The sequence below is a fragment of the Oreochromis niloticus genome, linkage group LG6, assembly GCF_001858045.2.
Source record: "Oreochromis niloticus isolate F11D_XX linkage group LG6, O_niloticus_UMD_NMBU, whole genome shotgun sequence".
Classification (NCBI taxonomy): Eukaryota; Metazoa; Chordata; class Actinopteri; order Cichliformes; family Cichlidae; genus Oreochromis; species Oreochromis niloticus.
The window spans coordinates 24,933,525-24,946,107 of NC_031971.2; the positions used below are offsets into that span (position 1 = coordinate 24,933,525).

General features: G+C 42.4%; 1 protein-coding gene and 1 long non-coding RNA gene across 14 annotated transcripts in view; one reads left to right on the top strand and one right to left on the bottom strand.

Annotated features, from left to right (window-relative positions):
• nfixa (nuclear factor I/Xa) overlaps positions 1 to 12,583 on the bottom strand; it is a 118,787-nt gene that overhangs the window by 75,389 nt on the left and 30,815 nt on the right. Inside the window, exon 1 of one of the 13 annotated variants that reach the window (XM_013272968.3) lies at positions 4,926 to 5,259. The exons of 11 other annotated variants lie outside the window; for them this stretch is intronic. In XM_013272968.3, the coding sequence (XP_013128422.1) occupies positions 4,926 to 4,949 (24 nt within the window). In that variant the 5' untranslated portion in view covers positions 4,950 to 5,259. Of the gene's footprint in view, positions 1 to 814; positions 1,582 to 4,925; positions 5,260 to 12,583 lie in introns of those variants that run through there. One more of the 13 variants, XM_013272969.3, reaches the window with a different exon arrangement.
• On the top strand, positions 42 to 11,094 carry LOC112847075 (uncharacterized). The gene is made up of 2 exons (XR_003220402.1): positions 42 to 382; positions 10,456 to 11,094. It is a non-coding gene; the product is annotated as an uncharacterized LOC112847075 (long non-coding RNA).

Consider the following 12,583-nt stretch of genomic DNA (forward strand, 5'->3'; position numbering starts at 1 on the left):
GAGGGAGGAAGATGGGGGGAGGGTGGATGAGGAGAGGGAGGAGGGGGGAAAGCAGGAGGAGGCATTGGAAAGAGAGGGGAGAATGGGGGAGAGAAGGATGGGGAGAGAGGGAGAGGGGGTGAGGAGGGGAAGAGAGAGGAGAGGCAGTTAGCACCGGCGCGCAGCATGGAGGAGCGGCGCCTGCTCCGTGTGAGTGGAGGGAGAGAATGAGAGGCGCAGAGAGAGAGAGAGAGAGAATGAGAGAGAGAGACAGAGAGAGAGAGAGGGAGAGAGAGAGAGAGAGAGAGAGAGGGAAAGATGCCTTGCGCTCTCTAATACAGACACATCGCACCGAAGGACACACTTCACAAACCACTGAACAACACATCACTGAATGACTGAGGTAAGAGATGAGACAGAGAAAATATGAGACTTTTCTCCATGAGATATTTGTGTAAATGTTGTTTGTCTGGTTAAATATAAACAAATGTGCTAGTTATAAATAAAAAATAGTGCCATCCTAATCCATTACTAAACATAAACAGTATTATTCTCAAAATCACTATAGTAAGTATAAAAAAGTCAAGTAAAAACACAACATTTCTAAAACATAATTCAAACTGACCACGCGTATTATACATTGCTTAAAACACTAACATAATCAAGAAGAACGCACATGCCAAATTCTGATTAATAAAATTAAAGCCGTCTCGCTGGAAAGCCAAAGCATAAAATATTTGTCCATAAATGATACAACTGCGTCTGCACTCAAAAGTGCTTAACTGTGACAATCAAAAAATATTTGCGAATAAAACAAGAATTACATGGTAGTTACCATTTTGCTCTCTCATCATAAATTCACCCCGTCGATTGCAAAGAAACTTAAAATGCAGAGCCAGTACAATAACTGGATTGTAGAGTCAAAAAAAGCGCTGAAGTAATGCTGCGTATATGAGAAAACAAAAGAGTGAGGGAAAAAAAAAGAAGCAAAAAAAGAAGCTGATAAACTGTCCAATAAAAGCAGCAGGGGGCAAAAAAGCTGAGAAAGAGGAGACAGGCCAGGGGGCGCAGTGTAATACCAGCACAAGAACACAGGAGGTACTGTAGCAAGAGCTGCAGGAGAGGTGCTGTGCAAGAGCAGAGCAGAAGGAGTGTAGAAAGTTTAGCAATCTCTGTGTCTAAAAGGATGAAAAAAAAAAGGAGCTGGGTGTGCACAAATAAAATAAAACAGATAGTGCAGCAAAATGATAAAATTGTCAAAAATTAAAACAAGCTTCTTTCTTTGTTTGCAAAAACATGCAGAGAAAATATCTTGATGAAAAACAAAAATTAAAAAAAATGGCTGGCAAAGCAGCGCGTGCTATTGGTTCAATTCTGATCTGCATAAGACTCACGCAGAGGGAGAGAGAGAGCTGGACAAGGGGGGTGCGGACAGAGGAGAAGAAGGAAAAAAAAAACAAAAACAAGAGGACCGAATCAATGTTGGAAGACTGTGCACGACCGCTGGCAAACCCGAGTGCAGCTTCTTTTTTCCCCCTCTTTCTCTCCAACTCTGTCTCTCTCTTTCTCTCTTCCTCTCCACTTTCCGTCTCTAACCATTGACTGAGTCTGTGCCAACACGCAGAGGGCCCACCTATTTGGCATCGAGTCGCAAACAGCCCAGCCAATACGCACGCTCAAAGCACTGAAAAGGAGGGAAGAGAGAGATGGCAGAGGGAGAAGCAAAGAGGTGGGGGTGTGGATGGTTGGTGGCTGGTAGTGGAGAGAGGGCGGGAGGGGGGTGGATTGTGTGTGGTGCAGGCAGAAGGCACGTCATTAGCCAAACAGACAAGTTCCAATCTAGTGCAAAGGCAAAGTCCAGAGGATATTAATTTTACATGCATCCAGACAGCACCCGCCTCCTAAAGCTCCCCCCACACACTTCTCCCTCCCTCACCACCTTCGTCACCAACATGGTCACAGCCATCCCAACAAACCAGCTCGCTCTCTAACTGCACCCCCCACTCCTGAAACACCCCTCTCCCGCTCTCTCTCTCTCTCTCTCTCTCTGCTCGCGTTACACCACCTTGGCATGGGATGGCATGAGAAAACACAGACCCAAAATCCCACTAGACCCTGAGACCAGCAGCTGCTCCTGGATTTACCACACAAACAAAGAGAGGAGGGGGAAGAAAAAGACCCCCCTCCACCCCCCAAAACAAAAAATACCATCCAAAAACATGCTCTCCTGTTTCAAAATGCAGTCTTACATCCAAACTGGCCCCTTCGCCTCCTTTTTTTCCTTTTCCTGTTACTCCACTTTAATAGCCCCAGCACCATAGAAACAGAAACACATTAAAAGTTTCTGTTATCAAATTAGAGAGTTATCTCGTTTGTGGGTGAGAAGCTGGATCCGATGGACAATGATGCCTCAAAATGCTGCGGTGGATGGGTTTATGCAAGTAGCCTATATAGTTAAAGCCTTATAAAACTATCAATAACAGACTATACTGCTTCCTGTAATTGCAAAGCTGAGTCGAATGCATTCAGCTTTAGATACGCTGGTCTTTATAATAGTAAGGACAATAATATTTTCATTCTGCAGCCAGTTAATTGCCCATATTTTCATCGTGCTGCATTATGAATCCCACAATGACACATAATTGGGACTTAACAGCAGCAGAAAGTGAGGGAGCACGGGCCTGCATAGCTGCTCTGGACAGCAAGTTGTCTCATCCTCATTGGCTGACTCACACGACCTCAGAGGGACAAGCTGTGCCCAGAGCACCAGGCGAGAAATATCTGACACAAAGGCTCCCACCGAGGGCTGATTCAACATAATCGGATGCATTTGTCAGAAAAATAATATCTCTGTGATGGTTTGATGTGAAATACGTAAGGGCCGCTCCACTCCCTAGAAGTGCATTTAAATGTCATTCTCCCAATTTACAAAAAAGGAACACATTTACCCATTTACGCAGTCCAAATTACATGAATTAGTCCACGAGGCTCACAGGAATTACAGAGACATTGTCAAAACTGGAATCTTGACAGTGGGCAGCCATAAAAAGCTAACTTGTCATGTGGCAAAGTTGAGGGTCCGTTCATTTGATTGTGAGTTGAAGCCCCCTGCTGTGCAACGGGACAGGCTGTCTGTGTGAACGCCCTACAAAGGCCAGAGTCCTCTGGTTGGCTCCCAGGACCATCAGATTTAGCCTGGCCTGCTCCCCCTGTCAGCGTCTGACAGAGGAGCTGCAGCCTGGATGACTGGCTGGTCCACTGAATGGCTGGCAAGCTGGCTGCCAGGTTGGCTGAAAGGCCGCATGACGGGCTGGGTGAATGACTGGTTGGCTACCCAGGTGGGTAGCTAGCTGGCTAGTTGGTTGCCTGGCTGGCTGGCTGACTGGCTGCTACTGTTGGGGGGAGGAAGGGGGGTACAGACCCCATCTGGACCAGGCTGAGCCGGGCCGGGTGCCGATTGTTCGTGCTAGCATACGCCTGCCTCACACAGCCACGCTGAACACGTGAATAATGTGGGAATGAGAGAAGATGGTGGAGGCAAGAGAAGAAAAAAAAAAACAAAAACGGGCAAATGGAACATGAGGAGATGGAATTAAATAGGATGTATGTGTTTGTTTTTGTTTTTGAAGAATAATAACGGAGGTGTGTTTGCCACTTATTTGAAAAGACTGAAGGGATCTAGACTTTTTTAATGAATGGGCCACAGACAAAGAACAGGAGAGCTATGTGCCAAGCACTGCAGTTACTTCCTCAATATCATCATGCCATTACTGACAAGCGAAATGATAACCAAGATTCATATCAGGGAAATGAAAACCAGTCCTTTGTCCGAAGCGACGTGTTTTCTTTAGCGGATGAGCCCTGAGACATTTTTTGAACAACATAACTCCTGTTAAATCTTCATACCGCAAAAACAGGATGAAAAACTGACGGTATCCTATTACGAGGTAAAATTTTATCTGTAACATTAAGCAAGTAAACTGCAAATAGTATGCAAAAAAACAATACCCCTACAACCCCCCCCCCCCCCATATAATCCCTCTAAAAGAAACAAATAAATCCCCTTTTAAAATCACTTAGTTAAATCTGCTACAGGGCCTCCTTATGATCATAAACTGGACCAAATGCAAAATTATGCACAGCCATTGAGGTTTGTGCACAAATTGCAGTTAAAGAAAAAAAAAAATCTTTTATTATTTTGGCTAAGAAATCAGTCTGTGTGGCACCCCGCTGTTTAATGTGTCCTTTTTTGACATTTTCAAACCCGCAGCTCCTTCAGCTCATTAGGGAAGATTTCTCCTGTTTGCCCACAATTCTTCACGGCAGAAGAAACAGTGGCAGTTTTTCCAGGCCTGAGCCACGGCGCTCTGTAGGTATCTGCACTGCAATAATGTAAGAGAGCGCTCCTCTTATCTCTGCATGCCATGCTCTGTCTTTCAGAAAATGACGACCTTTGTTCGGCCAGGCCGTTCGAGCCAATCTCCACTCACTCCACTCCGCTGCAGCCCTGACACGGTGCAAACGCAGAGAGCAGCAGAGAAATGAAATCCAAACTCAGGTTTTATTGAGGCTTCAAGCACCAACAAAACACCAGAGTTAAGAAACCTATAAAAAATAAATAAATCACCGTGTTCAACAATTCGGAGAAAACTAACAAGAGCGCTCCGTTTGAGTTTACTCATTAAACCAGTTTGTCACGTAAGGCTGGCTCGGGGATTATCTTAACTGTTTAAATAGCAGGGGCTACGAAATGAGGCCAAAAATGGAATTAAAATAGCATTAAATTCGAGTCTTATTCTTGACTACCGTCTATTCTGATTTTTGGAGTAAACCATAAATCCTTTAAATGAGAAAAAAAACCCTGTGTGGCCTGTCCTTCATCACAAAAGGGCCTGCACCTCGTCTTCCTACATTTCCTAAAACACTATGAAAATTAATACTCTCACCTCCGAAACAACGAAGCCTACCATTTTCAACGTCTTCAGAAAAAGAAGAAGAAAGGCAAAGAAAATGTTTAGCGTTTGGTTTTTGGCTGATAGCGCCCGTTAACCTTCACGACCGTTGTTCCCAGCCTCCGTCGGTCTGTTTCTGAATTAGACTTTTTATGTTGCTCTGTAAAAATAAATTGCAGGCCTTGAAGTCGACTGCTCTAAATACGAAACCTGTTCAAATCAAATGTCCCTGTTTCTCACGCCAAAAAAAGAGCTAACGCAACTCTGAGGCTGTCTCTGTTGAGCGGCCTACCAACTACAAAGAGAAGCAAACTAATGGCAAACCAATAAAAATGTATGCTAGTTCAATTCCTGCTGCTAACATAGGCTTAGCATTAGGCTGTAAAGTGTGACCTCTGCGAAAGCACACGTTAATCAGAGTAAAATCAATCACAGCTGCTCTAAAGCGTTTATGCGGCTTTCTTCCCCTTTTTTCATTACATATTTATAAAGAGCTTCAATTAAATATAAAAAAGTACAGATACCTTTACATACATTTTAGAAAGGAGCAATAGTTTCTCCCTGCCTCAGTGTTTACAATGCAGTTAATTTTAACAAGCATAACTTTGGCCTGTTTCCCACATTGTCGTGTTTACCTGAGATGAATTTGCGGTATCAGTCTAAGTGTGCAAATAAATATCAAAGGAGCAAAAATAAACTCAGGACACGTGGGAGGAAATTTCTCGTCGCGCATTTAGGCCTGCTTTATGCCACATCCTGCACGCTGCGGTAACAGTAAGAAAGCAGGCGTTACATTCTTACAGTGACATTTGATGTCAGTGTTTTGCAGGTTAAATATTTCAGGTTAACAGCAAAAAAAGGGTGCTTTATTTATCTTCTTCTTTTAAATTGTGTGATTCAAAGTCATACAGAAATTTAAAAGAAAAACTTAAAACCAAATTCATGTAATAAATGTCATTTGCTCACATTTTCTTTATGACCTAAATAATTTACATTTTAAAGATAATTCAAGTTTTAAAATCTGAGATTTCTATAACAAGTTATTTTTTTAACCTTACTTGTAATTGCCAAAATAGATTAAATGCTGTCAATTTATTATAATTTGAAACTAAGTAATACCAAAGACTTTTTAAAGCTTTTTCAAGAGAGACAGAATTTTTTCTTTATTAAGTTATTTTAAAAAGTGAATTTTTTTTTAGCAATAATCAGTTAAAAAGGGGCAAAAATAATGTGTATTATATTTTATAGCTACACCTAAATGTACCACTGCTCCAAATGTTGTTTTTATTTTATTTTACAATATATTTACTATAATATAAACTGAACCTAAACTTAAAATAATGTTTTAAGATTATGCAGCCATATAGCTGAACGCCAGATTTGTCTGTTGAAATTATATTTCTTTCACAGGTTTTCTGTTATCTTATATCTAGATGATCCTGTAAAATCAGGCTACACACACACACACACACACACACACACACACACAGAAAAGGAGAGAAAGACGGAGAGAAAGCTCATGAAATTTTCAGCACGTCAGGACATGTCACAACTGTAATTCAACTTTGACATCTGTTGTGTAAAATCACATATTGAAAAAGACTATGGTGATATAAAGGAAGCACTGTGAGAGAGCTGAGTCGTTTTGTGTGTGTGTGTGTGTGTGTGTGTGTGTGCATGCATGCGTGAGTGTGTGTCTTCAAAAAAACATTTTCGGTTAAAGTTTCTTCAGTTGTTTGTGCTTTTTATAGGAATCAAATATTTTTCAGAGGCTTGGAAAAATGTGGAGTTCTAGCCGTTTTATGCAATACGTGTATAATGCCTTTTTTTCTTTGTACACAAAAGAAAATGGAAACAGCAGAGAGAAAAAAGTTTCTGTGAGAGAAATTTCCATGTTTCCTTCATATAAGAAACATGGGGAAAACAGGAAAATCGGGTGCACAGAGAGGACGCCTGACTGGGTGTAACATCTCGCCATTAAAAGGTGGAAAGTTAATGACCTCAGAGTTCTTGGAGATATTAAAAAATGAACACAGAGAAGTTCATATGAAATTCGATTTTCTTGGGAACCCAACAAAATTTATTTCCTTTTTCGTTCCATCACATTCAGACACAGCATTTCTCTTAAAATGTCCTCCTTAATGTCTCATCCCTGCCACTCATTCGCTTTCGTCCTCAAAACCTTTTCATCCTTTCTAATCCCTGGAAGAATTAAAAAAAAGAAAAACTTCCTCTTTTTCTGCTCTCTTCCTCCCATCGGCACAGATTGATGTTAAAAGTGTGTCTGCGCATCGTGTGTAATTACGCCTGTTTACACACTGAAGCATTACTATGTGTGAAAGTCTGGAAGCCATTTGTGGCATGAGGCTGAGAGAGAAAGACAGAGCAAGCGAGCTTTAAACAGCTCCAGAGACACAAGGACTGATAGCAAGCCGGGGCTTCTGACACAACTGCAGACCTGGGTAATATTATACTCAAATATGTTTTCTCGTTTGTATGACGGGTTTGTCTGGGCAGACCGTTTCAGCCTCAAATGTAAGCACATCAAAGATAAGATCGAGGGCTCTTTGTGTTTCTTTTTAAGTATCCAAAATTTGTTCAGCCAGGATTTTCCTGAGGTTTATGTGGTTTTTCTATGACTCTGGCCCATTTGCATAAATTTCACCTTACACAGTTAATTGTAAACAGAGCTTTAACCTCACAAGTGAGTCATACTACCAATTTATGTTCTGAAAATGTTTGGAGAACGGAATTAAATTTGGAGTCGGAGAACACAGCTTGTTAAATATATCTGAATTTTTCTCCTTAGATGTGGCAGACACTAAACGTTTTGTGGGCACTTTAAAGAAGGCTGCGTGAAACGTTAGACTCTTGCCCCTCGTGATCCAAAACTGGATGCTAATCCTGATAACAGTGCCGTCAATTAGAAAGAATGTTTAGATATTACAGCGCGTTCAAACTAAATTAGGAGGATCTGCACTGCATTTTGCAAACAAGTATTTAATAAACCATTCCGACATGTAGCTGCAGCTAGACGGCATGGTATAGGATTACTCGCAGGCAATTCCTAAATGAATACATACAGTATAGATTACTACCGTATGTGTGCTTCTGTAACGTCACCAAATGCACACGCGAACGAACAGATACTGCCGGAGGTGGCGCTTTCCGACAGGACATTGCAATAAAACTGAATACAGCAATTCCCCTTGACAAGGGCAGCCATTCTTAATAAGGTCAAGTAGGCAGTGTGGCACTTAAGAGTGTGTGCGCGTGCATGTGAAACACAGAGACAGAGAGAGATTGAGGGGGGATGACAGAGTGTGGCAGCTTTCTGCCTCAGTAAAGGGAAGCCATAACGTCTGTCTCACACTTTCTGTCTCACTCCAAACTGAAGTGCATGCTGCACACACCTACAGCGTTCCAGTCGGCACATGCCAGCGGCACAGACTGGCTACCGTGCCCTGCCTACAGCTGCAGCAAGGGCTTTGAACCTCATGATTAGCAAATACAGCAGGAATCGAGCAGATAATGAAACCAGATATCCCCTCCCCTCCATGCCCTGCTCCAGCAGTAGCCAAGGCCTGCTACTCCTCGCACAAGAGATGCACTATTGAGAGACTTTCTCTCTCACTCTTTCACTCCCCCTCATTCTTTTATTCCTCCCTGGTCCTCGTTCTGCCAGTCGGCAAGGCGAGATGCCAACCTCTCCCCAAAGCTGGGCAGAGTGCCCTCACCCTTTATGCAAATGATTCACCACTAGCCCAACACACACATTCATTCCGTGCCCCCCACCATCACCTACTCCTCCATTCCTTCATTTATTCCTTTCACCTCTTACTCTGCAATCCCCCTCTCGCTAACACTTTCCCTTTCCTGCACTTCATCTTGTTGTTGCACTTCAACTATCCCTCCCTCTGCTTTTTGCTGCTTCACTCACACTCTCGCTCCGACCAATTTGCCTGAGCTCCCCCCTTCTTTCAGCTGCTATCCATCTTCGAGCATCTCTCTCCCTCCTTTCACCGTGGAACTCCTTTTTCTCGCTGCCTCTCCCTCGCGCAGCTTGACTCACCCAGATTCAAACTTGTGCACTCATTCCTCGCCCGGTGCCAGACAGGCAAGTGCAGAAACTAGCTTTACCCTCTTTCTCTCTCTCACTCTCATACAGCTACTCATGCTATAACACATGCCCTGTTTATATTCCTTAAAGGGAAAGTGTCTCTTCCAGAAATCCCTGTTTTTCTTGATCTCTTCCAGTTTTTATAACCATTATATCATCTGTCAGCATTTATCGCTAAGTAGATTGTTTGAAAGAAACTGTTTGGCACGATTGTCCGTATATTTCCTGTGAATTTATTACCTGTTTTGTGTGACTGATTGCTTCCTTGATTTTTCCCCGAGTCTTTGTTCAATCTATTAACACTCTCTTTTCACAAAAGGGGAAAAACTGCATGAGAGAAATTAGATTTGACATAATTACATGTTTTAAAAGTAGCATTATTCTTCTTCTTTTTTTTTAAAATACAATGCTTTCAGAGATTACAAGTGTAGCAAAATACACTTTCAAAATGTCGGTGAAACAGCACTGATTCCTAATATGCCGATTTACTAAGAATAAAGTGAAATTGCTACAGCATTTTGTTACTAGACTGGCACTCCAACTATCCGTCCGTCTGCTTTTTGTGGGTTCATTTTAGTTGGTTAAGAGTCAAATAGTCTGAAAACTATTTTTTATAATTCATAATCGTGTTTCTAAATGTGAAAACACAGTTTTAGCTTTTGTTTTCGGGAAGCCGATGTTTTACAAGGACATAAAAGCACTGCAGATTGAAATTAACTGGATGAAAAAGGCTTTTATGGAGGAAATACCCCCCAACAAACAACAGCCCGGTGACCACATGTACAGCTAGAACACTAAAAATGTTTGGAGCGCTGACCCCCTGGCGTTACAATCCAAGTTCCACATCAGCTCCCTATCAGGAACTCTGAAGCTTGCAGATTTAATTCTGCTTATCATATAAGTTGGAGTTTCGCCCTTGATAGGTTGGCACTGTGAGGGTTAAACGGTGCCCGCTCCCTGTGGCATGATATGAGCTGGGTTTTTGCCCGCGCACTCTTGCTCGTCTGCACTGAGTTGGTGTTAGGGGTTAAGAGTCAGTTGCTGCTCCAAGTGGCTTCCTATGTGACTCTGATCCCATTAGGGCTAAAAGGTGTCTGTTCCATATGGCCTCCTGAGAGCTGGGTCTTAATCTCTGCAATGCTTGATGGGGTTTGGGTTAAATGGAGACGTGCTCTTGATAGCAAGTTATGCATATCTCTGAGGCAGCAGTTTAAGGGTTAAAGGTCGCTTTGCCCATTTTGCGCGGCACTGCCTATAGGGGCAGCCACCATGCCAGGCCAGAGGAAACTGAGAAGACAAACACATGTGAAGTGAGAAACAAAGAGCCCTCAACCACACACACACACACACACAAATCATTGTGAAAGTTAAATCCTCTCAAACCAATGCTTTTCTTTTTTAAAGATGAATCTTCCATAAAAGCCAGGGGGAGGACAGACAGACACACCATGCAGACGGGCGCCTCTGGGAGAGTGTGTGTGCAGTTATCTCCTCTGTGACCACGCTTATTGACTTCCCCAGCCTAAACTACCACCTCGCTCAGACCTCAGGAGCACCACAGCACCACAGGCAGACAGCCATAAGTACATGTCCTCAGAGGGGACATAAAATGGCGGGAACCCACCTCGATAAAAAGGCACCTCACAGCCTGGGAGGAAAAAATGAGGAAGGGAAGAAAAAAAAAGCTGTATACTGATCCAAACTTTAAATTACGTTAAGAGTTTCACATATACCGACGGTGCATATGTATTTGATTGTTGCAGTTATTACTAAAAATGCCATTTTCTCCACTCTAATTTATAGAGTATAAGTGCAATTACGAAAGTACAATTTAAAACAAAAGAACAGTATATTCTTTTACGCTGCAGTATATGGAAATAACTACATAATAGCTTGCATCTGGTTGATTTATAGGTGGTATTTTGCAATTGCCCTTAGCTAGAAAATCCCCCTATTGTGTTGAGAGTTGGTATAACATGTAAGTGGAGTACTGTTTACATGTAACCAAATGTGCCCTTGCAGCCCTTAAACTGGATCTTGCCAGATATGTCCGTGTGTGTGTGCGTGTGTGTGTTTTAATTCGAGTATCCTGCTCAGCTTTATTGTTCTAAAAACAAAAAAAATATTTGTCACTACAAAAAAAAAAAAAGTATTCCTGCAATATTATTTTAAGCGAAATTTACAGTTTTGCAGAGACTTGATAAACCTTCAGCAAAACCGGTCCGGTATGAAACAACAGGCAGTCTCCATTTATAAACATGTGATTGTATGAAAAGATAGTATCACAGAAAAGTGAGCCAGAAGGAAAGAGCTGGACTGAAAGCAGCAAGAGCTGCCACGTCAGATGCTGCTGAAGCTTCTTGGCTGTCAGGACTGAAAGACACACACGCAGAAAGATACACACACACACACAACTGCAGTATGGCCTCCACAGACACACACACATGCGCGCGCGCACACACACACACACACACAGAAACACACCACTAACTCAAATACATACACACACGCGCACACAAAGAAGGGTTTGCCTTTGCAGTGCTGTTTGGGGAGTTGGAGTCATCAGCCAAGCCTGACACCCCTGCTCAGTGTAGCCATCACCGCTGTCTTTCTGTGAGTCAACATGGATGGAGCCGCTCCATCAACAACACAAGCCGGCCCTAATAATAAAACGAGCAAATCCCTCACTCCAGTTTGCCTGCCATACGCCAGAGAGGGCCTGCCCGGGGTCTGATCATATCCTGTTAGGATTGCTTCTGGATTTGCACTTATAATTTGGTTACACTCTTCAAGCATTCAAATAAATATTTTGTTTACTAAATTTCAGTTATGGTATTCAAATGCTTTTAAAAGTCCCTGCGACCAGATTGTCGTAACAGTATATCCAAAACGTCCAAACATTTATTCGCATACACAGAGAAGAAAGCACAGTATGCCCTGGATCAGATGCAAAATAGGATTTGGCCTCATCTTTATTTAGGCTAGCTTTCCCATTCCTGGAGAAATTGCATTATTGAATACAACAACACCATTGTTTCAGCAAATTTTAGACGGGCTTTCGGCTTTATGTATTTCCAGAGAGGAAAATCAAAATGTGAACACCGTTTTTCACTCTGAAGCAGAGAAAAGGCTCTTGTGCAGAGATTTGATTCTCCAGATAGCGCTTGGCACCGTTTGCCTACTCTAAGTACTATAATATGGTTATGATGCATTAGCATTCCTTCACATCACCAAAGAAACCCAATATGTGTATATCAAGTATTTTAGACAGCGGAGGAACACAAAAGAGGCAGAACGAGAAACAGAGAAGGGGAGGAGGTCCAGAAGATGGAGAGCCAGGTAAAGGATTAGCATAAAAAGCCAATAGGGAGTAAAAAGTTGCCCATTGAGCAGCATTCCAATGGACAAAGCCTGGTGAATGGTGAAACTGTTTAAGATAGCTCGTGCTGTTCTCAGGAGAGGCAGACAGGGAGTTAGTAAAGTGGCTTTTAAGCTCACCAAATCCAACATATCCCAGATAAGACTATGGCTC